This window comes from Artemia franciscana, chromosome 5, assembly GCF_032884065.1.
Source record: "Artemia franciscana chromosome 5, ASM3288406v1, whole genome shotgun sequence".
NCBI classification, from domain to species: domain Eukaryota; kingdom Metazoa; phylum Arthropoda; class Branchiopoda; order Anostraca; family Artemiidae; genus Artemia; species Artemia franciscana.
The window spans coordinates 3728802-3756080 of record NC_088867.1 but is presented as its reverse complement, the minus strand read 5'-3'; the positions used below and the strand labels follow the sequence as shown (position 1 = coordinate 3756080).

The 27279-nt window shown below is 37.1% G+C and overlaps 1 protein-coding gene across 3 annotated transcripts in view; it reads right to left on the bottom strand.

Moving 5' to 3' along the window:
- LOC136026892 (uncharacterized) overlaps window positions 1–23507 on the bottom strand; it is a 39562-nt gene extending 16055 nt beyond the window's left edge. Inside the window, exons 1-2 of one of the 3 annotated variants that reach the window (XM_065703699.1) lie at window positions 23407–23507; window positions 2769–3031 (exon numbers count right to left, since the gene is read on the bottom strand). In XM_065703699.1, the coding sequence (XP_065559771.1) occupies window positions 2769–2997 (229 nt within the window). In that variant the 5' untranslated portion in view covers window positions 2998–3031; window positions 23407–23507. The remainder of the gene's footprint in view (window positions 1–2768; window positions 3032–23406) is intronic. The other 2 variants (XM_065703700.1, XM_065703701.1) reach the window with 2 other exon arrangements.
- Window positions 23508–27279: the final 3772 nt, after the last annotated feature.

The window sequence follows — 27279 nt, the reverse complement described above, 5'->3', positions numbered from 1 at the left end:
GAACCACATCAAACAGTTCATGGTAACGAACTCTAGTAAGGAGCGACCCGGCTCAATAGTAACCGAAACTCTAAAAAATGGTTACAAAATAGTTACAAAAATAGTTACATCAAAAGTTGCATTTTAATGCTGATTTTAAATATATAAGTTTCATCTAGATTAGTCTTACACATAAAAAATTACGAGCCTGAGAAAAGTTGCCTCATTTTAGAAAATAGGGGGAAACACCCCCTAAAAGTCATACAATCTTATATCGCACCATCAGATTAAGCGTATCAGAGAACCTTATTGTAGAAGTTTCAAGCTCCTATCTACAAAAATGTGGAATTTCACATTTTTTGCCAGAAGACAAATCACGGATGCGTGTTTTTTTTTTTTTTTTTCAGGGGTGATCGTATCGACTCAGTGGTCCTAGAATGTCTCAAGAGAGCTCATTCCAAAGGAAATTAAAAGTTCTAGTGCCCTTTTGAGTGACCAAAAAATTGGAGGGCACCTAGGCCCCCTCCCACGCACATTTCCCCCCAAAGTCACCGGATCAAAATTATGAGACAGCCATTTTATTCACCATAGTCGAAAAACCTAATAACTGTGTCTTTGGGGACGATACCCCCCCGCAGTCCCCGTGGGAGGGGCTGCAAGTTACTAACTTTGACCTGTGTTTGCATATAGTAATGGTTACTGGGAAGTGTACAGACGTTTTCAAGGGTTTTTTTGGTGGTGGGGGGGGGGGGGGTTGAGGGGGGTGGTTACGTGGGAGGATCTTTCCATGGAGGAACTTCTCATGGGGGAAGAGACTTTCAATGAAGGGGGCGCAGGATTTTCTAGCATTATCTAAAAAAACAATAAAAAAATAAATATGAATAAGTTTTTTACTGCTGAAAGTGAGAAGCAGCATTAAAACATAGAACGAACAGAAATTATTACGCATATGAGAGGTTTACCTCCTCGTAATACCTCGCTCTTTACGCTAAAGTATTTTTAGTAGTTCCAACTATTTATTCTACGTCCTTTGTGATTCAGGGGTCATTCTTAAGGAATTGGGACAAAATTTAATCTTTAGTGTAAAGAGCGAGGTATCGACGAGGGGTGAACTCCCCTCCCATACGCAATAAAAACATACGAATATAGATGTTAGTTACGTAAGTTAATTCGTAAGTTACATATATTTTTTACTAATGAAAACTTTCGTAAAAAATTAAAAGTCCTAGTTGCCTTTTTAAGTAATCAAAACAATGGTGGGCAACTAGGCCTCCTCCCTTGCTCCTTTTTTCTCAAAATCTTCCGATTAAAACTATGAGAAAGCCATTTGGCCAAAAAAAATTAATATGCAAATTTCGCTTTAATTATTTATGTGCGGAGAGCCAAGATCAAAATATGCATTAAATAAAAAAAAACAAGTTTTTTTAAATGAAAGTAAGGAGTGACATTAAAACTTAAAACGAACAGAAATTACTCCGTATATGAAAGGGGCTTTTCTTCCTCAACACCCTGCTCTTTACGCTGAAGTTTTTTTTACTGTTTTAAAAAGTAGAGTTAAAAGAAAGAGTCAAACTTTAGCGTGAAGAGCGAGGCGTTGAGGAGGAAAAGCTTCTTTCATATACGGAGTAATTTTTGTTCGTTTTAAGTTTTAATGTCACTCCTTACTTTCATTTAAAAAAAACTTGTTTTTTTATATTTAATTTTTCATAGAGCTAACTGTTGAAAGACGGTCAGTCAGACCGTGAAAACATCTAGCAAATCCTCCTGCTCATTTCGGAGCACCCACGCCTCAGAGCCATACTTGACTACTGCAGTCACTGTAGCTTCTAATATTCCAATCAAACCGTTCGTGGTAACGAACTGTGGTTCGTTAGAAATTCTAAAATTAGGGGCTATTACTAGCATAGAAAGTAGCTGAGGTTAGTTAATCAATCATAAATGGAGAGAGCAGAGGCATCAATTAGAGAGTTATGGAAGGCGTAATTGTCCCCTAGATTTGGGGGGGGGGAGATGAAAGATGCCATTTTCGGTATTTTCTTTTGAAGATACGATCTTGTATAATATTTGTTAAGATAAAATATACATGTTTTCAAATGCAGAGGCACTTGGTTAAAAAGCTAATCTTCTTATTCTTTCAAACTTTTTTCAACTGGGAAAGAAAACTCTGGACCTTGATATTTGTATTTTCATTAAAAGAATAGACACAATCTAAATTGCCCCTACTAGATTTTGAAATATACATTCTACCCCCCCCCCCACGTTTTTTTTGAAATGGTACCACTGTCTGAGCTTCAGAAGTTTACTTACACGTTTCAGAGCCATACTTGACTACTGTAATCACTGTAGGTTCTAATATTCTAATCTTGATTTAAAAACCCATCTTCCTATTCTTTCAAACTATTTTCAACTGCGAAAGAAAACTATGGACCTTGGTATTTGTATTTTCATCAAAATAATAGACAAAATCTAAATTGTCCATTCTAGATTTTGAAATATACATTCTGACCCCTCCCCCCCCCCATTTTGTGAATTGGTTCCACTGTCTGAGCTTCTGGAGCTTACTTAATTAACAGAAATTTAAGCATGGCCAGATTGGTAATTTTCTGCAATTATTTGTGCTTTTTAAAATGGAAACGCAGGATAAAAACAAGGTTACGAACAAGTTTCAAATTATTGTTTAATGGTCTTGGTAGATAAATTTTACCTTATTAGTTTTGATAGTTAAAGTTTTAACCCAATTGGGTCTTTTGACTCTGCTCAGTTTATACTGATAGGATGAGAGTTTCTACCTTTCATATCGTATGTTCTCCATCCATAGGCAACATTTAACTCCCGCTTTCCTGAAAACAGACCAAGTTGTATTCTTCCATCTGATTCCTCAGGATTAGCTGTTCTATATGCTTTGGCTTCTATCCAACCGTGTGTTGCCAGTGCAGTGGCAAGCAGGGATATTGACAAGCATGTTCCCAAAAAAGTGGCAAAAGATAATCCTCGCCGAAATAAATATCTTACTGCCATGTTTCTTTCGTTTGATCATTCGTCATTGCATCTACTAAATAAAATGGAATATTTTAATTTGTTTTGGATTCGGTGGAAAAAGAACTTTTATAATATCCTAGCCGGTGGCAAAAAAGATTTGTTTCCCAAAAAATAGCAAAACGCTCCGACAATCCAAACTAGAATAAGAACTTTATAGTACACTTTGCTCGGTTGATTATTCGTCGCTGCATCTAATATATCAAATAACAATATCAAAATTGTACATTTTTTGGGTGCCTGGACAAAAAGTGGCGAAAGAAGAATGCAAAAATGAACATCTGAGGAGTATCCTAACCAGCAGCAGAAATTGACGTTTTTTTTCGTTTTTATTTTGCACGTGAACAGATAATAAAATTGAAAAGAATCGTAAGATACCTATTGTCGGAACGGAAGTGTTTTCGCTACCATGTATGGATAACGTCGAAAAGAATGCCGCTATCCTTTTCAAACAGTTCGTGGTAACGAGCTGTAGTAAGGAGCGAAAGAGTGAGTATTCATTGACAAAAAATAGGAAGAAAAAATCAGACTTTGCCAATAGGCCTTATGTTTAGTGTGTTAGACATCGTAAACCTGCGTTGAAAAAAAAGGAGAAAAGAAAACAAATAATGCAAAAAATTGACCTGAGCTTCCAAACAATCTTTATTATTGAAAAAACTTCATTTTCTGATCGCTTCCTACATGTATCTCTGAATGTTCTTCAACAAGGGGGGGGGAGGAAACGCGCAAATTTATGCATGACATCCTCTTCCGAAAACAGAAATTTTTACATTTTGTCCTGAAAAACACAATTCTTTGTCACTTAACCCCCTCCCCCAACTGCAATGATTTGACCCTTCGAGGCAGACCCGTGGCAACTGTGCTTAAAAAAATTAAACTGTGTGGATCTACCATGTCTTTCTTAGGATTATTTAAAAAAAAATAATTCCAAAAAAGTTAAAGAAAAATTTTAAGAGCTCCATTAAGCCAAAAATTAGCAGAAATAAAGGCAAATAATCTTCCAAGCGTAAAACTATCACAAACCAATATCAATAATAAATGACACTCAAAAACAGAAATTACAATAAATAGCCGAGTCAAAACTCAAAATGAGAAAAAATAATATTAGTAGGGCTAATAAACCCCATGCCTTCTCAATTTTAGAACATAATTTGTGATTTACTGATATAAAAAAAACAACACTAAATGAATGACCGATTGTCAGTTTGATTGACATATACTGACATTTATTCCTTAAGGTTTAAGGTGTAGGTTAAGTATAATAAAGGTATAGGTTAAGTATAATAAAGGTATAGGTTAAGTATAGGTATAGATTAAGGTAAGGATAAGTAGGAGAGAGATACGGAAAAAAAAATGGTCGAACCAGATAAGAATTGATACAGAAAAAAAGAGAGCTCTACAAAAATCAAAATCTAAATCTCCATCAAAATCAATCTATCAAAAATCTAAATCTCCTTCACGTTGCGAAATAACCTTTTTTCTTGTTTTTCTCTGCTACATTTTTATTTTCCCAGTATCCGAGAATAAGGAAAATAAGGAAGAATAAGGAAAAATAAGTATCTGAGAAAAGCAGCCTGTTGGTTTCCTTTTCAAGAAATGACAGTATTTGAGTAAAATATAACACAAACTTCACATTTTCTAATTTTATTGTTTTATTTTTAATTTTTAAATTTAAAGGAAGCATAAACAAAACACACAAGTGACCATGTTCATACGGTATTTTCTGAAGATGAGCACAAATTCTCGATTCATTTTCACTATTCTCTACAAATAACAATTTCCAAATAGATATCTATTCCTACAGACCTTTCTAAAGCCCCTTCTGATATTCAGTTTCTGGTACAATCATGGATTGATCTTATACGCTCTTTTCAAAGTTGTTTTTTGTGCTCAGCCTTGCAGAGCCACCTATCCGCAAAATAAAACTACACAAATGCAAAATATTTTAGAATGGTTTCATGCAGTCAGTTTTCTCTAACAAAATTCACAATAAAACTGGATACCTTCCCAGTGAGGCAAGCATATTGTTTTCGCCCATGATTGATCTCCCGTCTAGTAGCAAATCCTTCCTTTAGTCAACCTCGCGCTTTGTTGCTTGGCAAGAGAGAACATACGGATTCACACCAGTTATCACATTTGATCAGCCGCTCTAGTAGAAGTCAATGAAGATCCTGAAGTCCGACACCACGATTGAGCTGGGTAGCATTGTTCTCAAGCTGGGAGGTTTCCATTTGATTATGAATTTCGTCGGATGCATGGGACACCTCATGCAAGGTTCTGGTCTGAAGGGGGTCCTGGAATTGGTATACGCGCCTGGTGCAGTACCGCCCTTTCTCTCTGGAAAGCAATTTCCAGAGCTAGTCGTGCTCACATTCTCGTGAGCTCGGCTATATATGCCAATCTCCTTGAAGACAAGCAAGCAACCTTGGTTTATTTAAACATATCTACTGTCTTCAAAGACGTTCTAGATAGATACCTCCCACCCGAAGATCTCAGTCAGAATCCCCAGCTCAAGCAACTAAAATACTGCTCAAATTCAAACGTTGCGAAAGACTGGCCCTGTAGGATCTGTACTTGCAAGCTCCAAAATAGTCACCCAAAAATCTTCGAAACATTTGAACACGGAGGTTACACAATTAGAAGATCAGAGCGACGCTGGGCCGGGCTCTCGGCAGATCTTATCATCGAACGATAATATATGCAAAGCCTTAAGACATCGGGCGGTCTTACGACTGGAGGTGGAATAACAGAACAATAGAGAGTCATCTGGGTACTTTCAAGACCAGCGTGCCTTGAGATCAACCTCTTGATGCAGAATTTGACAAAAATTGGTTACTTGAATAGTAAACAGAATCGCAACATGAGTTCCAGTAGAAAATAGCATGACTGCAACAACACCCATAAGCTCGTTGGATACTTAGGAGAATCTTCTCCATTCACTGCAGACGATCAGCTTAGAAACACTGCCAACGGTACAACTTCTTCCCCAGATGTTACTCTTGACGAGGTTCATGCGGCTGGAAAGGTGATCCTAAGTAAGTTGACAGGAAAAACCTTGAAGGAGCAAGTCTTCAAGTAGAAAGACCAAGTGACCCTAATGAATGCCAAATAGGCTAGGTCATCCGTGGTAGCCTAAATAGATCCGACGCTCCTTTTCCAGCAATTTACAATAGTGGCCACTGGCCACAGGCATAATTTAAGACCCTTACCCACAAGCTCTTGGAAATTCTGTCACCCCAAAGGCCTTATTATAGGCTATAATCTTTGGACTATCTCAAAATTTTTATCCGATGCATTTGTGTAAAATACGACGTGAGGGGAGGGGGGGGGGTTGGCTACCCTTTGACTCATCTGAAGTTCGTTACGTAAGCTAATTTGTAAGTTACGCATATCTTTTACTAATAAAAACGTTCGTAAAAAATTAAAAGTTCTAGTTGCCTTTTTAAGTAACCAAAAATAGGAGGGCAACTAAGCCTCCTCCCTCGCTCTTTTTTCTCAAAATCATTCGATCAAAACTATGAGAAAGTCTTTTAGCCAATAAAATAAATATGCAAATTTTGTTAATTATTCATCTGCGGAGAGCCAAAATCAAAATACGCATTAATTCAAAAACGTTCAGAAATTAAATAAAAAAAAACATGTTTTTTTAACTGAAAGTAAGGAGCGACATTAAAACTTAAAACGAACAGAAATTACTTCGTACATGAAAGGGGCAGCTCCCTCATTAACACCCCGCTCTTTACGCTAAAGTTTGACTGTTTCTCTCAACTCTACTTTTTAAAACAGTTAAAAACAAGTAAAAAGTTTGACTGTTTCTCTCAACTCTACTATATAAAACAGTAAAAAACTTAGCGTAAAGAGCTGGGCGTTAATGAGGGAGCAGCCCCTTTCACATACGAAGTAATTTCTGTTTACTTTAAGTTTTGATATCGCCCCTTACTTTCAGTTAAAAAAACTTGTTTTTTTTTTATTTAATACAAACTCGACTGGTTTAGTCGATAATAATTTTTTGTAGCTTTGTGCAATATTTACAATGGACGGCTCTGCAAGTTTTTCCTTGGGGAGGATATTGCAAGATTTAAGAATAATGTCTTTGGGTCGGAAATACTTGGTAGACAGCTTTTTAAAAAGAAGGTTTCCGAAAGATCAGATGTAACTCATTTCTCGCATTCAATATCTCTTATAAAAATAAAATTTCACCAAAGAAGATGATTTTCCAACACCTTTATAAAATATGTTGTAACACCTTTCTGTGCAATATAAATTCGTTTATATTGCACAAAAGAAGAAAAGTGAGACATCATAAATACACTCAATGACCTTTGTTAAGCTTAGAAATAATATTTTTATCTTGCTTTCAATTTCGAAAGATTTTGTTGCAAATACAAGAAGATGATTTTCTGACACCTAATTTTTGTAAGATACATTGTAAGGTCCCTTTGCTCTTTTTTGAAAGATGCATTACTGAGAGGTTTTTGATTTAAATTTGGGATGGAAAACAGTTCATTCATATAAACAAAAAGGAATAAAAAAATAAATAAAAATAATTGGTTACTGCAGTCCAGACGAAAAATCTAATAATACAGGTTATCCACAAAGTCTGGATATATACAAATTTTAAAGATTTAAAAGGTTTGTTTGAAGATCTTTCGGCTGAAAGTAAGGAGCAACATTAAAACGAACAGAAATTATTCTATATATGAAGGGGTAGTCCCCTCCTAGTTTTTAGTACTTTTAAAACATATTTTATTGTTTTAATTAAACAGCCTTAATGTTTCAGGAGTCATTCTTAGAGATTTGGGACAAAAATGAAACTTTAGCGGAAAGATCAAGGTATTAAGTAGGAGGCAACCCCCCCCCCTATATAAGGAAGAGTTTTGTTCCTTTTAATGTTCTTTCTTACTTTCAGTCGAAAAAACTTTATTTTAATTTCTGATCGTTTTTAAGTAATGCCAGGAAATCCAGCTCCCCTCCTTAGAAAACTATATCCCCCCACGCAAGATCCCTCCATGGAAATTTCCTCCCACATAAAATGTGGGAGCAACGCATAGTATATCCAACCCGGTGAAACTTTTCCCTTGACAATTACCCTTAACATTTTCACATGTAAAATTACATCGACAAAGAAAAAAGTATAAGAATTCTGGCAAACTCCCTCAGAGTAAAATTTTCCCTGGAAAGTTCAACCCCGTAAACTTCCCTCGCCACTCAAGAGTACCAATTCAATTTTTTTTTTCCTTAGACAGAGCCATCATTCGATCTGGGAATGAAAAATAGCATAAATAAATATCAAAATGTATCCAGACTTTGTAGACACCCTGTACACAAAGTATACCTCTCGCAACCTCTAGCAAACCCACAAACCTAATAAACGTGTCTTTGGGGACGACTTACTCCCCCGCAGTCCCCATGGGAGGGGCTGCAAGTTACTAACTTTGACCTGTGTTTGCATATAGTAATGGTTACTGGGAAGTGTACAGACGTTTTCAAGTTTTTTTTTGGTTGGGGGGGGGTGAGGGGGGTGGTTACGTGGGAGGATCTTTCCATGGAGGAACTTCTCATGGGGGAAGAGACTTTCAATGAAGGGGGCGCAGGATTTTCTAGCATTATCTAATAAAACAATAAAAAAATAAATATGATTAAGTTATATGAATAAGAAAAATAAATCTAATAATACAGGTTATCCACATAGTCTGGATATATACAAATTTTAAAGATTTAAAAGGTTTGTTTGAAGATCTTTCGGCTGAAAGTAAGGAGCAACATTAAAACGAACAGAAATTATTCTATATATGAAGGGGTAGTCCCCTCCTAGTTTTTAGTACTTTTAAAACATATTTTATTGTTTTAATTAAACAGCCTTAATGTTTCAGGAGTCATTCTTAGAGATTTGGGACAAAAATGAAACTTTAGCGGAAATGTAAAAAAATAAATATGAATAAGTTATATAAATAAGAAAAATAAATCTAATAATACAGGTTATCCACAAACCTCTAACAAACCCAATATTTCCAAAACTTATAATTTAAATCGTAAATTCTCTAATTTTTCTTAAAATAAGCAGTCATTAGAATTTGTTATTAACAAATATTTATCTTTGTATATATTTTATAAAAATTCATCAAGGTTAATAGCAAAAACATGTCTAAGAATTAAAGTGAAAAAAAAAAACAACACCGACACCAAATCTGCTCTTGACTTTCCTCTTACTTCGACTCACAGTCTCAGAGCAGGACTTATGGGTTTTAACATAGATAGATGCTATTTGACCCCGTGTTATGTATAACTTTTGGCAAAATGAAGCTTTTGGGCAAAGATTACCCCTTCTTGCTTGGCGTTATTCTGAAAAATCACCGATTTCACCAAATTCACCGATTTAATATGATAGTGACAAGCAGCAAGGCTTTTTGTAAATTATTTTAAGCCTCAGGTGATAAATGTCACATGAAAAACCTCATAAACCAACTAGAATTATAAGGCAAAAACTGAAAAGGATTTTTATAATTCAGTTCAATATTCCCAACACCCTTAAATGAAAAAAATAAGAGACACGTTAAAACATGCAAGAATAAACGAAAACTGTAATTAAAGACAACTACAAAACAGACGGAGGAATAATCTTTGAACCATCAAGGAAATATTCTTGGTGCTGGTGTTAGTAATTGTAGGCACGGTAAAGGTAGTAAACAGTAGCGAAATGTTTCTCCAAACAAGACACACATTTCATAGCGCGCAATTTGGGAAGTTTTGTAATCCGTCAGAGCCATAGTTTCAGTTGTTACTTGGTTTCAGGGCTTCCACTCTCGAATCTCAAAATTCGGGGACAAGTTTAAAAAATTCGGGGAGTTTTCGGGGACAAGTCTTCAAGATTCGGGGAATTTTCGGGGGCAAGTTCAAAATGTAATTTTGTTACAAAATTTGGGAGCCAAAATTAGTTATAGCTTCGTTTTCAGGCTCAAGTAGGACTGGATCCGCGTACTAAATCAAGTTTTTAACAGAGTAGGTTCTAGAGTACAGGATTGGAACCCATAGCTAAAAACGATTTTTGCTGGTATTGCAGACAAACCTCAGAACTATTTTAAATAAATTAAAAAATAATAGGCTGAATGACACTCTGGAACTTTGTTGCTTTAGGTTCTATATTATCTTTGCTGCTTTATTCCCGTAGCACGAAAACGAGATTTTCATGTCATTTATTTTCAGAAAGACGACGAAAATAAAGTAGCCTATAGAAAGGCAATAATCTCATACAAAGCAATAACATGTGCAATGATTTCTTGAAATTAACGAAAATTCTTCGGCAAGCAAACATGAACTTATACCAGAAATTTAATTTTAAAAAATCACCTGAAAGCAAGGAACAGAATTAAAACTGAAAACGAATAGAAACGATTACATAGTAAGAGGACTGTCCCCTTCTAAACGTCCATTTATTTATGGTGAAGTTTTTTAGTACTTAAGCTTCACATTTTTCAATTGTTTTGGAAGTTGTTCTTACAGAATCGGGACTAAATCTGAACTAAAGCGTAAAAAAAAGGGGGCTATTCCCTTCATATATATATTATTTTTTGTTCATTTTAATGTTGCTCCTTGGGCGTACTTTCAGACGGAAAAAATCTTTTATTTTATTTCAAACATTTTATTTTTAGAAATCTCCACGGAAAAATTATTCCTCTCCCCGGAAAAATCGTCTAGAGCTCTAGACAATTCAATACCGTTAAAAATTTATCCCGGACAAATACCATAAAGGTCTCCATGCGTAAGATTCGGTTTACAGAGATAAACTTAAAATAAATAAAAAGAATTTTGTTTAGGAATCCTGGCCAATCCGTTTTTTCTCTGATTGGTTGAAAATATATACAGGTTTTATTTTCTTGACTGGTGTTTCAAAAGCCTTTTCAGTCCGGCAGTTCTACCTAGCTTCAAACACTTAGGCCTGCTTAAATCCTAGAGTGGAAATCAGCTTTTTCAATTTCTTCTGCACCAAAAAGGCAGTATTTTGAGATGGGAAAGCCAAAAGAATTTTCGAATGATCTAACATGTATTTGCAACAAACCTTGTTTGTACTATACTGTGCAGGAAAAAATAAAGCCTTCAAGTTTCAATTATATTCAATTATACAAAAAAAAATATGTAATTGAAAGTTGCCACGAAGAAGCTCAATATCAGCTAAACTAAGCACACTACCTACGACCTAGGGAGCCACAGAACCAGAAATAAGCGTAGCTGCTTCTTCAGCAGTTGCAGAAGCCTTAACATTTGACAGAAGCTTCGTCATTTCAAGGTCAAGGACAAGAGAAGAGGAACTGAGATTGAGTCTCTTCATTCCCGTTTTAGTCTTAGCCCCATTACACGCAACCGATATTATCGCCACACAGTTTCGTTTATCTGTTTTCAAATCTTTGAGGGTACTGAACAAGCGTTCTGCTGTAACGTTAGAAAATGGCAGTGTACCTATGTAATTATTATTATTATTAATTTATTACCCGTCAAAAACGGAAAAGACGGAGTATATAAAAGAAAAAGAAAGAAAAGCACAAAAATTTAAATACACTTCCACTACAAATATTATAATATAACACTAGTCCAGGGGTGGTTGGCTCTTAAAACATTGGTACTGAATTCTCTCTATGGCCATGGAAGGGTTGGTGACCTTATATTTCGTGGAGATGTCGCCATTGCTGTGCCACAAAGGGAGACGCAGGAGAAACTTAGTATATCTGTAAAATGCGATGCAAATGGCTTTCTTTTCGGTAGCTGTGAATATTTTCCAGAAGAGAACCAGAGCAAGCAGATGGGGGGTAGTCAAAGAATTGTACAGCTGGGCAAGGAGAGGACGGTTGAAACGATAGTCATTGGCAACAAGTAATCCGTAAGACCCTCGTAGACGGGAACAGAGGTGGTTTGTCAGTGCTGATCGTGTGTCCTTCAATGTAGAAGAAATAGGAAGGTCAAGATACGTAAGGGACTGAGAAGGCTTAATCAGAGTGTCGCCAATTTAAACGGAGAGGTTAATTGAAAGCTCATTTTTTGAACCATTGAAAAAAAGAAGTTCTGTTTTAGATTCGTTGAAGGAAAGTCCGATCTGCTTGTTTGCCACTGGAAGTGAGTCGTAATTTTGTTGAAATAAAGATGTCGAACGAGAAACATGAAGAATGTCATCAGCAAAGTTTAGCAGCGAAAGATTAATCCCACGAAGAAAGCACGACGGCTTTATTACTTGCTGTGCTTCGATAATAGCGTTATTAAACAGTGATGGAGAAGTTTTGCCAACTTGACATACGCCTTTCTTGACACTCAGCATTTCTTTAGAAGGATAAAAGCCGGACGGAGAGGGGATCAGGATGACAGCCGAGAGCTTGTTGTACATACTGTAAACAGGGGAAAGGATGCAAGAGGAAACATCTCGCTAAAGGGCTTTGAGCAGGATATGGCCATGGATGCAAGAATCGAAGGCTCTACTAACATCAAGTGCTCCAAAGACGAGGAGATCACCATTTTTATCTGCATCAATAAGAAGATTTGCAAGAACGCTGTGAACGTGTTCCCGTCCTGAGTGGTTTTTGAACCCGAACTGATCGTCCGGAGTAGTGCATCGAAGTGCAATTTCATCAAAATAAGGGATTCAAATAGCTTACAAAAAGTAGTTGAAACGGTGATCAGTCGATATGAAGCGCACTGGTCAGCTGGTTTACCTTTTTTGAGAATAGGATGGACCAATCCAACACCAAAGCTGTCTGGAACGATGCCAGTAACGAAAATCATTTGAAATAGCAGAGAAAGGTTCTCTAGGAGAAGATTGCTGGTAAAGCTTAAATGAGTACCAGATATACCATCGATGCCCTTAGATTTCTTTTTTTTTAACTTATCAGTTTTGGAACGCATCAAGGACGGAGTGACCAGGACACCAATATCCTTAACTGAAAACTGAAGCTCCTTATCGAGGGCCTGGCAAAAGGTATTACCTAGGTAGGAATTAGGGGCTGAAATTTGGTCTCTGAAGTAGTCGCACCAGTCTTTTTCTGGCATGCAGGGCGGGCCATTGGAAGATTTGTTCTTAGCTCGAAGATGCCATAAAGCAGGAGGCAAATTATCGACAATCTCGCTGGTACGGGCAATTTCATTAGCCTTATGCTATGTGATGGCTTTGGAAAATTTACGTTTCGTGTAAATACGAACAGCGTTGACTACTCTGGAGCGTGGCTTCCACAATCTGCCCATAATTTTAGCCAGAATTTTGCTGAATCACATGCGGCCAGGAGATTAGGATTATTCCGCCAGTTACGCACTTCCGTGCCGTGGCGAATTTTGCGGACCGGAACTGCAGTTTTCTCAGCTGTATGGATAGCATGCGTTATCTCAGAACAGTAGATGTTTAGTAGGAAGTTTTTTTCTGAGTCTACTGTCATGTTCAGACAACGGAGAAGTGTGAAAGGAATTCGGATCTTCGACAGCACGTAGTCACGTGAACTCTGGTAGGAATCGATGTTAGCAGCTTCCCAGTTGAGGCTGAACAACCATTTAGGTGGGAAATTTATGGGTGAAGTTTGGGGCAAGGGCTTTATTTGAAAATAATTACAGATCGGCATGTGGTCGGATATGGAGTAATCAAGAAGAACCGTAGTAGTAGAGGTAGGTTTAATCATAGAAGAACAATAGAAATAGTCCAACTTAGACGCGGAGCCAGATTGATGTAGAGGCACCATTTGGACCGAATCTTGGGGTGGGCATGAACTCCATCTTGCCCCCCCCCCCTCCGACTCATTTCGTGTCACGTAATCATCTACGAAATGGGCATTTGACAGAACTCGAGAATTTTATTATGTATCTTACCTACTTTTAAAGTTTACAATGATTAATAGCAAATAGCATAATTACCCCAAGGGTCGTTAAGTAATTACGCTCTAGGCGTGCAGTAATTTCAAATCAATTGGACAGAATAGATTATGTTGGACATAATGAATTATTATGGCTGACAAAGGGCCCTTTGTGGTGGAAGCTTGGGCCCCCTGGTAAATCTGGGGAGGGCATTTGCCCCCCCCCCCTGACCCCCCCCCCCCCAATGGCGTCTCTGGATTGATTTATGTACGTAAAATCACGATCATTTCCAACATAGGTGAGACTTGACAAGCATGGAGCAAGATCTGAGATCTATTGTTTTCAGGCTCAGACGGTTCAAAGTTAAAGTCACCAAACAGGAGACAACTTAGGCCTTCATCTTCATATTTTGATACTAGCTTGGCAATAGAAGTACATGTGAGAGAGAACTTCGTCTCAGACATATCATTATGGTAATTAGTAGGAAAATAAACAACGAATATGACCACATTCGAAACTTCAACTGCAAGGAAACTGTCAGACTTAGCAACTAGGTTACCAAGTAGCTCTTTCCGTATCATCAGGGCCAAACCACCTGAAGGCCTACCGCGAGTGGACTTAGCATGGTGGAAAAACAGATTATGAGAAGACGTGAACTCCAACAGTTGACGACTATCGCTTCACAAGAAATGTTCTTGAAGACCCACCACGTCAAACCGCAAGCAAAGTTCAGACAGTAGGTGATGTTTCGGTAGAACTTTCCCATTGATGTTACACGATACAATTTTTAAGGTTTCTTCAGGCATTGGAATTCTTTAGAAGAGACTGAGTGACAGGACATTTAAAAGTGTAACATGGGGGGTCGGAGGAATTGTAAAGAGCACACTTAAGTGCCTTGGTACAAGGATTATCTTTGGTTGTGGAGTGGCCAGCCTCACCACACCTGGAACATTTTCGGGTACCTGAGCACGCAGACGCAAAATGACCATATGACTGGCAAGAAAAGTATTGGGGTGGCAAGCGTTGAAATATACTAATGGGGAGTCTTTCGAACCCTATGATGGGCGGAAAGCGAATAGAAGACTCGAGGTCCTCTTTAGGCTCAAAAAGAAGCTTAAACGAACGGGTGTTTCGGATTTGAGTTGCTTTCAAACAGTTAACAATCAGATCGCATGGGCTATTTTTATTCAGGTCTTTAGGAACACAACGGATAATACCGAAAAAGGAGGGGCATTGGAGTTTAGGCTCGACATCAGGGTTATTCCCGGTTATGCGTGACATAATAGATTCGGCACCACTTTTATTCTTTGTGACTACTTTCCAGGATTCTCTACTGGGACGAAGCTCGATTATATTCCCACTAACTTCTCCACAAAGATGCTCCAGATAAGCTTTACAGGAGTCAGGCTTTTTAAGGTCTAAGGGGGGCTTCTTGAGAATAACTGCATAGGAAGGCTTGGCCGGTGGAGACTAATTGATTCATAGATGTAGCAAGTTTCTCAGCTGCACGGGCTCTTTTCTCACTTTCTATGAAGTCCTTCAAATTATTGGTGATTTCTGTCACTTTTTGAGCAACAATAGCACTCAATTCACCAGGCGTAGTTGGGACCTCCGTAGGATCAAAAATTACGAATTTCGGCAATTTGATCCGGTTAGTCTCACATAACTGGATCAGTTTCAGCATATCTAACACATTATCGGCAATCTTTTGGCGAGCAACGTTGTGACTCGAAGTATTCGAATAGTGCCAAAGTGAATCCTTAGCTTTTATAATAGTATCTTTGTCATAAAATCCCACTGCCTTTTCGCAAATTTCATCAGTCTTATTTGCTTGGAGCGCTCGCGATAAATAATTTAGTAAAGCATTATGCACAAGTCTTTCTTTCTCATTTGACATTATGCTAATTTAGAAGTCCAGACACATTCAATAGGAAAAAATAACTGGTTACTTTTTGGACGCGACAAGAGCTCATTAGTAATCTAGTATTATAGTCAGTAATCTAGTAATCAGTACTAAAATCAGTAATCTAAAACCTTTTTTTAGGTTTTCAAACCTCGGCTTTGTACATGGGTATGTCTGCTTACAGATAAACTTCCAATACTCCTCATCGTACATATGTCTAAACCCGCCAAAGAAACAGTGCTCTGTTCACGGCATTCCCTGTCAATTAGAGCCTATTTCCACGAAGGCAACCCACGACTTCTTAGAAAATTTTCTAAGCTAGGTGGGTTCAAGTTTCGAGCATTGACAGGATCAAGTAGACTTGTGAACTCCTAAAAGTCACATTCAAACGTAAAGCGTCTCTGTATCTGGATAATGGCCTCCTAGTAAAAGTCTCTAACTGTTATGTAGACCTTCCTCATCTCCAACTATGAGATATCTGGACTAGACAAGACCAAGGGTGCCAACTCCTCTCCTGCAGTATACCCGAGATAGACCTTCTGAACGTCAACATAATGGCTCTCGTCTGTTACATCAAGAGCCAAAAGATCAGTACAGTTTCTGACGTAGGCTCCATCCATATAGTTTATAGCCAAGGTTGCAACAAGCTTAAGTATTTCCATCTTCAGCTTATAGAAAATTGGTGACTTCGATTGAAACAATACATTAAAGTCGTTCACAAGGCCTAGAGCGTAGTCAACAAACATCATTAGAACCTTAATAAAAGGATTTTTCAGATCACTAAGGGCAAGTTCGTTGTCATGGGTGGGATCATCAAAATTGGCACTAGTGAAATAGGGGGACAATGCGCTCCACTGTTCACGGATTCTTCGAACACATGCATGGAGGGACATCCACTAGGCTGTCCTGCAGTACTGCAAGTACTGCAACTCGCTTAGCGCTCATAGAGAAATGACTATATACGTGGTGACATAAGTCTTCCAGAGTTTTGGTAAGCTTCTTGCAGGCATACGAAGCACAAAGATGAATGAAGTGGCAACTACACTTGGCTACTACCACCCACGGATAATTGTCACTGATCAGCTTTGCTACCGAATTACGACATCCCATTATTGAGTTTGTTGCGTCGGCACAGAAACCAGTCCAATTTTGCAGAGGCACTTGACTTTCTATTGTTTTCAATGGACACTGGTCGGATTGGTGTTTCTCTGAGAACCTCAAACAGATTGACTGACTCTTTAGCTCTGCATTCTTTTTGAGTGTGTTCATATTCCTGGGACTTATAACCCTGAAGGACTCTGCGATAGTATTGATATACAATATACCTCCCTTTTTCTTCCAAAGCACCAAACATTTGGTGCTTGCGTATATATTGTTGCACTTTGTCCTTTAGGGAGGATTCCAAATAGAGGTTGAAAGTAGTGGGGATGGAAATTTTGGGTGGGACCAGGTAGACATCCCATTATTGAGTTTGTTGCGTCGGCACAGAAACCAGTCCAATTTCGCAGAGGCACTTGGTTTTCTATTGTTTTCTACTGAAACTGGTTTTCTACTGAAACTGAAGCAGGTGCAATCACATTTGTCTAAAGTGTAGGTATGGTAAAACAATCAAGGAAATACGAAGAATCACCAATACTCACGAGATAATTATAACTTGAAGCAGAAGATATTATATCCAACCGGTTAATCTTGAACTCTCCAATGCTTAGATGATTTGAATTTCCAAACTATAAGCTCAATTCCGTTTTATATTTTTCAATATCATACGTTCGCCAGCGTACCATAGTATAAAGATGCAAAACAATATTAAAATTGTAGAGCGAACAGTGAGCCTTCCACTAACTCTATTTCGGGTAGATCGTGGGAAACGAAAGATTTTCGGGGAGTTTTCGGGGATTCGGGGAACGACATTTCTTTTCGGGGATTTTTGTCGATTTTCGGGGAAATCCCCGAAAATTCGGGGACAATGGAAGCACTGCTTGGTTTCCCATCGGAAACATTTGTCATTGCACTCGCGCGAATTGGGGTCACGAAGCTTGTGGGGTTTTAGATCTGTGTCAAAAATTTTCAATGGAGAGCATAGGACTTTTTGCTACTGTATATTACCTTTACTGTGACTGCGAGTTCGCAAAAGTGGAAGCAAGGGCTAACCCTTTCGCCTTTTAGAATAGTAAGATATGACGCTTCAAGGAGAAAAGAGTATGATATTCAATTCTCTTTGTATATAATCCTGAGAGTGTTTCTGGTCTACTTGGCTTTAAAAGACTAATGTAGACAAAGAACCTTAAGCTTTGTATCCCATGGCACACAGTTAATGGAATTAAATAGCCCAAATAATAGCCCCCCTCAAAATCATTAGAAAGTATTATATCAAGCAGAAATAAGCAGGATTTCTGAGATTGTTCTGAAGATTCCCTGTAGAAGATTTTGAAAATGTTTGACATTTTGAAAAAAAGGGTACTTTTTAGCGGTTTCAGAGATTATTTGTCGCATGAAATTTCACTAATTTAGCCCTTTTGAATTCAAAACAGCAGCATTTACACTAACTTTAAAATTAAACAGCCAGAAATTTTATGTAAATACTAGCCAAGGTTGAGCGGAAATGAGTAGTGTTATTTATATTCTTTTATTTTTTTTTCAATCCATAGTGGCGACATGACTTGCCCAACTTGCAAGAAATAATTGATGTGTGTAATAGCATTGCTTATTCCAAGCAAGCGAGCATGAATAATTTGTGCTGGATTAGGTTTTGAATTTCCAAAGAATATAAAATCATTTATGGTTTTAACCATTAATGGCCGGGAATGGTTCAACATTTTTGGCTTTCCTCTGCCCAAACCACTGTATATAAATTTATAATATCTAAATTCATAATAAATATAATATAGTACAATAAATTTATGTATTACAGTGGTCCAAACCTAATATTTATACAGGAAGTTTAATTTGGTCTAAGGATAGATCTCCCTTAAAGGTCCATTCACAGTTATACTTATCTAATATCGAGATTTAGTTGTCGCTAATTTGAACCGATCAGATTTTTCATAAAAAATTTCTTCCCGTTAGAAGATTCTATACAAAATGAGATCAGCATAAAATAGTGCTAGCCGATTCTCGCTATTAAAATCTCATTGTGAATGGGCTTTAATACGAGTATGACGATTCCAGTGGTGCAGAACAAATTTTTCTATTGTCCGAGCTATTGTCCGATTTATTGTCCGAGCTGTAACCTTGCATTCACAAAGGTAGAAACCAATTTCACAGGTTTCTACGGCCAAAAATAGTTAGCTTAGCACAAGAAAAAGATGACTAGATTCAGAAATATTTTCTGTAAGTATTAGTTTTCGGAAAGTTTCTCAGCCTTGGAACGTCTCCATTTATAAATTTGTCGTGTTTTGGGAATGATCAAGGTATTAAGGAGGGGGCTACCCCCCATATACGTAAGAGTTTTGTTCCTTTTAATGTTCTTTCTTACTTTCAGTTGAAAAAAAACCTTTTTTAATTTAATTTCTGATCATTTTTAAGCAATACCAGGAAATCCAGCTCCCCTCCATAGAAAACTGCATCCCCCCCATGCAAAACGCCTCCATGGAAAGTTCCATGTCTAAAATATATCACATATTAAATACATAGCCTAAACAAACCTCTTCTAGCCTAGTAAAAGAAAAAAATTGACTAGATTCAGAAATATTTTCTGTAAGTATTAGTTTTTGGAATGTCTCTCAGCCTTGGAATGTCTCCAATAGATTACAACCTTACCCAATACGCCTTGCTACCGTCTCAAAAGAAAGGAAATTTAAGGAAAAACCTTTCCCCATGGAAATATCCCCTTTGGGAAACTCCCCTTTGGGGAAAATCTTCCCCCTATTAGTAGCATATCGATTGATTTTCCAAAAATTTGAAGTACTTGAAGGATTTCCCCAGGGAAAACTCTCCCCCAGACCCCGTCTCATGCAGATTCCTCTCGAGGAATGTTTTCTCTTTGAAAATCCTCCCCCTTGCAGAGAATAGCCACAAAACTCCCTCCCTTCATTAAGGAATCGGTTCCTTGAATCGACAAGCACGATAAAGCACTCAATCTATAAACACGAACGTCGATCTTTATGTCAAACATCACGCTTTCCATAATAGACTTAATCCCAGACTGAATAAAGTTTTACTGTAAATAAGTAGATTACTTTTCTCTTAGTTACTCAGAGAAACAGTTCACCTGTTAGCGAAAGACCTGTTTCTGTTCTGTTTTTATTTCATCTGTTTTTTCCCTTTCTGCTTTTCTGAAAAACAGAAACAGTACCAATGCTTAGGCCTAACCGTTCTACTAACCTCACTTTATACTTCAATCGAAGCAATATTGTTCACGTACATTTTACTAGCCACCTTAATATATTTATCTGGAATCAGAAGCAACGCTATAGCGTTCTATAGTACTATATAGTAAAGACCTATATTATGGTAAATAGTAAAGATCTCATAGTAAATAGTAAAGACCTTTACTGTATAGTATAGCAAAGTATACTATCAATGTATCATACATTGATCTGGAATCAGAAGCAACGCTATAGCGTTGTATAGTACTATATAGTAAAGACCTATATTATGGTAAATAGTAAAGATCTCATAGTAAATAGTAAAGACCTTTACTGTATAGTATAGCAAAGTATACTATCAATGTATCATACATTGATCTGGAATCAGAAGCAACGCTATAGCGTTGTATAGTACTATATAGTAAAGACCTATATTATGGTAAATAGTAAAGATCTCATAGTAAATAGTAAAGACCTTTACTGTATAGTATAGCAAAGTATACTATCAATGTATCATACATTGATCTGGAATCAGAAGCAACGCTATAGCGTTGTATAGTACTATATAGTAAAGAGCTATATTATAGTAAATAGTAAAGACCTATATTATAGTAAATAGTAAAGACATATATTACAGTAAATAGTAAAGACCTTTACTATATAGTATAGATAATCATACTATCAATATATAATACATTGATCTGGAATCAAAAGCAGCCTCTATCCTTCCTTAACCACACTGTTCTTCTCTTAAAACTTCATCTACAGCATCTTTTTAGTCAAACAAGAATCATGTTTAAGGATCTTTGTTCCTTAAAGACATTTGTTCCTTATAGAAATCAAGCTAAAGCGTCTGTAATTACCATACACACTCTCATCATCTTTCAAGCTAAACAAGCGGGAGCAAGCTCAAGCTTGCTCCTGTAACTATAAGTAAAATTTATCTGAGTCACTAGTATCCTCGGCAGTCGGTTCAACAAGGGCATATGATACTATAACTGATACCCTGAACTTTTTAGTCATAAAATGAGCAAATAGTATTCTATATGGAGGAATAAATTTGTCCCAATTCTTTAAGAATCACCCTTGAATCAGAAAGGCCGTAGAATAAATAGTTGAAATTACTAAAAATACTTTAGCATAAAGAGCGAGGTATATATCTCCTCCTAAATACCTCGCTCTTTATGCTAAAGTATTTTTAGAACCCCTCATATGCGTAATAATCTCTGTTGGTTTTAAGTTTCAATGCTACTCCTTCCTTTCATTTGAAAAAAACGTTTTCATGTTTATTTTTCATTGTTTTCTTATAGTAATGCTAGAAAATCCTGCCCCCTTTTCATTGAATTTTTCTTCCCCCATGACAGATTCCTTCAAGGAAAGATCCTCCAACATAGCCCCCTCCCCTCAGCCCCACCCCCAAACAAAATAAAATCCCCCTGAAAACGTCTGTACACTTCCCAATAACCATTACTATATGTAAACACTGGTCAAGGTTTGTAACTTGCAGCCGCTCCCCCAGGGATTGTGGGGGAGTAAGTCATCCCCAAAGACATAGTTATTATGGTTGTCGACTATTCTGAACAAAATGGCTACTTCAAAATTTTGATCCGTTGAATTTGGGAAAAAATGAGCGTGGGAGGGGGCCTAGATGCCCTCCAATTTTTTGGTCACTTAAAAAGGGCACTAGAACTTTTCATTTCCTTTAGAATGAGCCCTCTTGCGACATTCTAAAACCACTTGGTCGATACGATGACCCCTGGGAAAAAAAAAACAAATAAACACGCACCCGTGATTTGTCTTCTGGCAAAAAATACAGAAATCCACATTTTTGTAGATAGGAGCTTGAAAGTTCTACTGTAGGGTTCTCTGATACGCTGAATCTGATGGTGTCATTTGCGTTAAGATTCTACGACTTTTAGGGGGTGTTTCCCCCTATTTTCTTAAATGAGGCAAATGTTCTCAGGCTCGTAACTTTTGATGGTTAAGATTAAACTTGATGAAACTTATATATTTAAAATCAGCATCAAAATGCAATTCTTTTGATGTAGCTATTGATATCAATGTTCAATTTTTTAGAGTTTTGGTTACTATTGAGCCGGGTCGCTCCTTACTACAGTTCGTTACCACGAACTGTTTGAAACCAAAATTTCATTTTCTTCTTTTAGTTTTTGGATATTCCTTGGGCTATATATGGGACCATTACCTAAGGGGGGGGGGTGCATTTTCGACTGAATTGATGGTTTTCGAATAAATCACTAATGAGATAGCTAAAAAAAGAGATATCTTTAAAATCAAAATTTAATCTTGAATCCATTTTTTGCGTCATAAATAGACTTTACCCCTACTCCCCCCTCTAATGTGCAAATATATACCATAATTTGTATAAGGGCACTTAATTCTTCATAGGTCAACTCTTTTCTTCACATTGATTAACAGTTTGTCAAGATAACGAAGAATGAATTGCATACATCCAATTTAGTGTATATATTTGCACGTTAGAAGGGTGGGAATAAAATTCATCAATGATGCAAATGAAAGTTATATTTAGACGCAGGCACGGGTGCCATTTGGGGGGGGGGTAGTTGCCCCTCCCCCACTATAATTTAAAAAAAATATTATATAGCCCATGGCCCTCGATTATCCGGATATGAACCACTCTTGCCTCTCAATAAAGATGCTGTAGATTCACCCCTGGATTCAGGATAAATTTCTAATCCTAAAGGTATTTATATTTCATAGCTATCTCAATACTGAGTTAATTAGAATATTCACTAAATGATTAACATACTTTGGAAGGGTATAGAAAATGAATCTAGCAGTGAATTCACTTTGTCCCTGTGTCAGTTATGGATCCTCGTATGTCTAATTGACAATCATAATTAATCTGATCTTTAGAAACATTCTGCATATTGTACAGAAAGAATTTCATTGTATTTTCTTTTTTTGCATTACTGTATTCCTAGGGCTTACTGGGGGAGGGGGGCATTTTCAGAAAAGTATATATTTAGCAAATTTTAGTTATCGTGAAGATTGCATCCCACTCCCTGCTGTTGCCTGAATATACGTCTGGACTATATAAGGAGTTGCTGATTTAGTAGTTATTTGTATTAGTTTCTAATCCAACAAATAAAGTTTATTAATATTTCCCTTGTCTTCACAGCCATACAACAAAGAAATTGGTTCATGTCACTCTTAATCCAAGTCAAGCTTTTAGATTTATGAATCTGTACTGTGTAGTTTTCCAGGCCCAATTTTATAATAATAAACTAAAATACAAACCATTACAAATCACTACGCTAGAAAAAAAAACACACAGACTAATCTGTTAATAAAATTAAGCGGCATTCAGAAAAATCAGGTTACTTTTTTATATTATTAATCCATACTTGAATACATTCAGCTAATTCATATTAAAACTCTGCTTATAAACTAAATTTGGATGTCGAAAAACCAATTGAGAACAGACAATACCTGAAACCCTCTAGCTACAATCATCAAATATTCAAGCAGGTGAGCAAACGCATACAGTGGCGATACCAGACATGTTTCCTTTACAAACGTCACTTTTGTGACGATGGGAGGTGTTTCCAGAATGGCGTATATCTCAAGGAGGACCTTAAAATATTCCTGTAGGTAAAGGCTTTTTTTTAATTATCTTAATTCTATAAAAATAGAATAAGATCAATTTAAAATAAATAAATGGAAAATATTTTATTTCGTGAATAACTTATGTTGGTTTTTAATGGATATGATCAGGCGTACCATCTGAAAATATCTCTAACGAGAAAATCTGCGAAGAAAAGAAGGAGGATATCTAGTATTTTTTTTGGATATCTAATTGGTCAATTCTTGAAACCAAAAAAAAATAATAATGCACGAAAGGAAAAAATACAAGTCAACTTTGTTAAAAACAATAGACATACTAATTGCATATGCTGTTAATGATAGTAACGCAATATTATTTCCTAACGCACAGTACTAAAAACTAAGATCAACGAAAGTTGGGTTACATAGCCACCATTTTAGATATTTCACAAGAAAAAATCTCTCTTCTACTGAGCAAAATGTTATACTTCTTATTTAGAAATACATTTTTAACACTTTTTAGCGTTCCGTCGAGGAGTCATGGTTGTTTGAGTGTTTTGAATTATTTAAACAAAAAGAGGGGACACATACGATACTTGCAAAAGGAAGGAGGGAAAGTTAAAAATAAGGGGACAATTTCCAATAGCAGGATGTCTGGTCACGGGCATCCATATGAGTGGGGGAGGGGCTCCAGTCCCACCTTCCGGATGAGTGAAGCTGCCTTATATTTGATATTTTTGTTTTGAGATTTCTATTAAAAGCATTGGAAGTGCCGATTAGACGAGGTAATTCCCCCATAAAATTCAGCTTATGGGTGCCCATGCGTCTGGTAACTTCTGGTAATCGGGACGTCTTGTAATATGAATTAGATATGTTCCTGTTTGTTACTTTAAATGGCTTTTAAGCTTCAGTCCAAAAAATTCAAACGGTAAAATTTATGTTATTTTTCATCAGCATCATCAATTAAGACGGAATTAGAATTATTGTATTAAAGAAATGCTATTTGGAAACCATTTTGATTTCGGTTATCTTGTCTCATCTTTTATCGTTTGTTGTTGTTATTTTTTTTTCGAAGGAATTTTCCAGCAAAAAAGATTAGTGTATCTCAATTTTGCTTGTTCGATGTTTTTGGGGAGGATTTTATGCTCCATTTTCTCTTTTATGACAAAATATACTTTATTCGACAAAATTCTACCAACAATTAAAAAATACCAACCTTACACCTTCTATACCCTAAACGCATCGTGACGTTTGTAAACAGAAAGTAGGAAGAATTTCAACTTAAAACTGCATATAAAATATGAATATAGGCCTAGATTAAAACTGCATATAAAATATGAATATAGGCCTAGATTATATGCAATCTCTATACTGTATGTCCATCGTATTTACTCTAGGGGGAGAAATTTTTTATGCTGCTTCCCAAGTTCTAATTTTGTTACGCTTTTTTTAATTTCAAAAAACTTGTACCCTTGAAAATGAGGCTTCTCGAGTTATATTGATTTATTTAACCAAATCAAGGGGTGACACTAAAACTTATAACGAACAAAAAATATTTTATTTCTCGTCAATACTACCTTTTAAGCTATATAAGTAGTGTAGGCCGTTTGGATTCCATGACACACATAGCCGCTGCTCTTTTCTTCTTCGCTGTTAATCAAAAAGAAGTTTAACAGCGACTCCAAGAGGACAAGATTGTGCTGTTATTGATTATGTACACCTGGTTTTTACGTAATACTGTAGGGGATGTTTATACTGTAGCAGATGTAACAGAGGATGACGGAATTTTGCGTGTCAACAAGACTTGTTTCTTCAAGGCCTGCAAATCAAATGGGTAAGAACCTTAAAGGCCCCTGGGGCAAAACTTACATCCTTCACCCACAGGCTCTGGTGGTTTGTATGAACCCCAAAATCCTTGTTATATGATATTTGGACTAGTTTGAATAAAAGAACTGTCTCAAAATTTCTATTGGATGAATCTCGGAAACGCAACGTGTGTGCGGGGGGGGGGGCTGCGCTTTGATCACTTGACTCTTAAAAAAGGCACTAGAACCTCTGATTACCAATCCAAAGAGTCCCCTCTAAAGCATATATGACCACCCTTTCTTTAAGAACCTTATATCCCGGGGGTATAACTTACAACCCTTACCGTGAGAGATGTAGGGGGATGTTTTCCTCACAGACATAATTTCTACACTCTTCAACTACAATGAACAAAATCACTATCTCCAAATTTTGGTTGGAGATGGTAAGGGAAACGATAAGCGTGGAGAGGGGGGCTGGTTGCTGACAACATAACTTCCAAATTCAAATCAAAAGAGCCCCATTTGTAGTTTATATGACCGTCCATCCAGTAAGAACCTTATATGGCTTCATGGCATAACTTACAACCCTATACCTAGGGCACTGGGGGGTTGTGTAAATCCTAAAAGCATTATTATATGTTCTTTGGACTATTTTCAACAAAATATCTATCTCATCATTTCAATCAGATGCGTTTGGTGAAAAGAGGAGTTTTCGGAGAGGGTGGGTCGAAATACCAAATCATTTTTGGCCCTATGACTTACAACCCTATCCCCGGGACACTGATGGGGAGGAGTTTATGTGTTCTTTGGGCTCTCTTGAGCAAGATCCCTATCTCAAAATTTCAGTCATATTTGTTTGGTGAAAAGAGAGGTAGTAGGGGTGGATAGTTGCCTTTAATCACTCTAGACTCTTAAAAAGGAACTAGAACGTCCAATTTTGCAACCAATGAGCCTCCTCTAAACTTTATACACTCCTTCCGTAAAAGCCTTAAATGCTCCCGAGGTATAACTTACAATCCTTGCCTCCATACCCTGGGGGTTATTGTCCAACCCAAAAGCCCTTTTTTACGATATCTGGACTATTTTAGATACAATGGCTATCTCTAAATTTATGTTTGATGCATTTTGGGATAATACGACTTGTATTATCCCAAAATGTGTGTGAGGGGGGGGGGGGGTCGGTAACTGCCCTCCGATCACTTTCACTCTTAAAAAGGACGCTAGAGCTTCTGAATCCAATGAGCCCCCTTCGAAGCTTGTATGAACACGCTTTCTATAAAAACCTTATATGCCCCCAAAGCATTACTTTCAGTCCTTGCCCTGAGGGCTGTGGGAGCCTCATCCACAACACATAATTTCCAGGCTTTTTAACAATGTTGAACAAAATGGCTATTTCAGAATTTAAATCGGCAGCGTTTGGGGAAAGGGTGGGTGTCGGGGTGGTCATTTGCCCTCCAACCACTTTTGAATATTAAAAAGGGCACTAGCCCTCTCAATTTTCAATTGAATGAGTAATTTTTGAAGTTTCTGCGATTACTTCGTTTATACGAAGTGCCCTAGTCTAAAACAAGCCAAAAAAAGCAATATATTGTTCAAACATCGTTTTTTATTTAAGCAGCGCTATTGCACTGCGTATGACTAAAAAGATTGGAGGGTAGCTTGTCCCCTCCCACGCCCCTTTTCACCAAAGACATACGATCAAAATTTCAAGATAGCCATTAGATACAGCATAATTGAAAGATCTAACAACTATGCCTCTGGGGGGATATGACCCCCAGCCCCTAGGGAAAGGACTGAAGGTTATGCAATTTGCTTGTTGATTACATATAGCATCTGTTATCGGGAA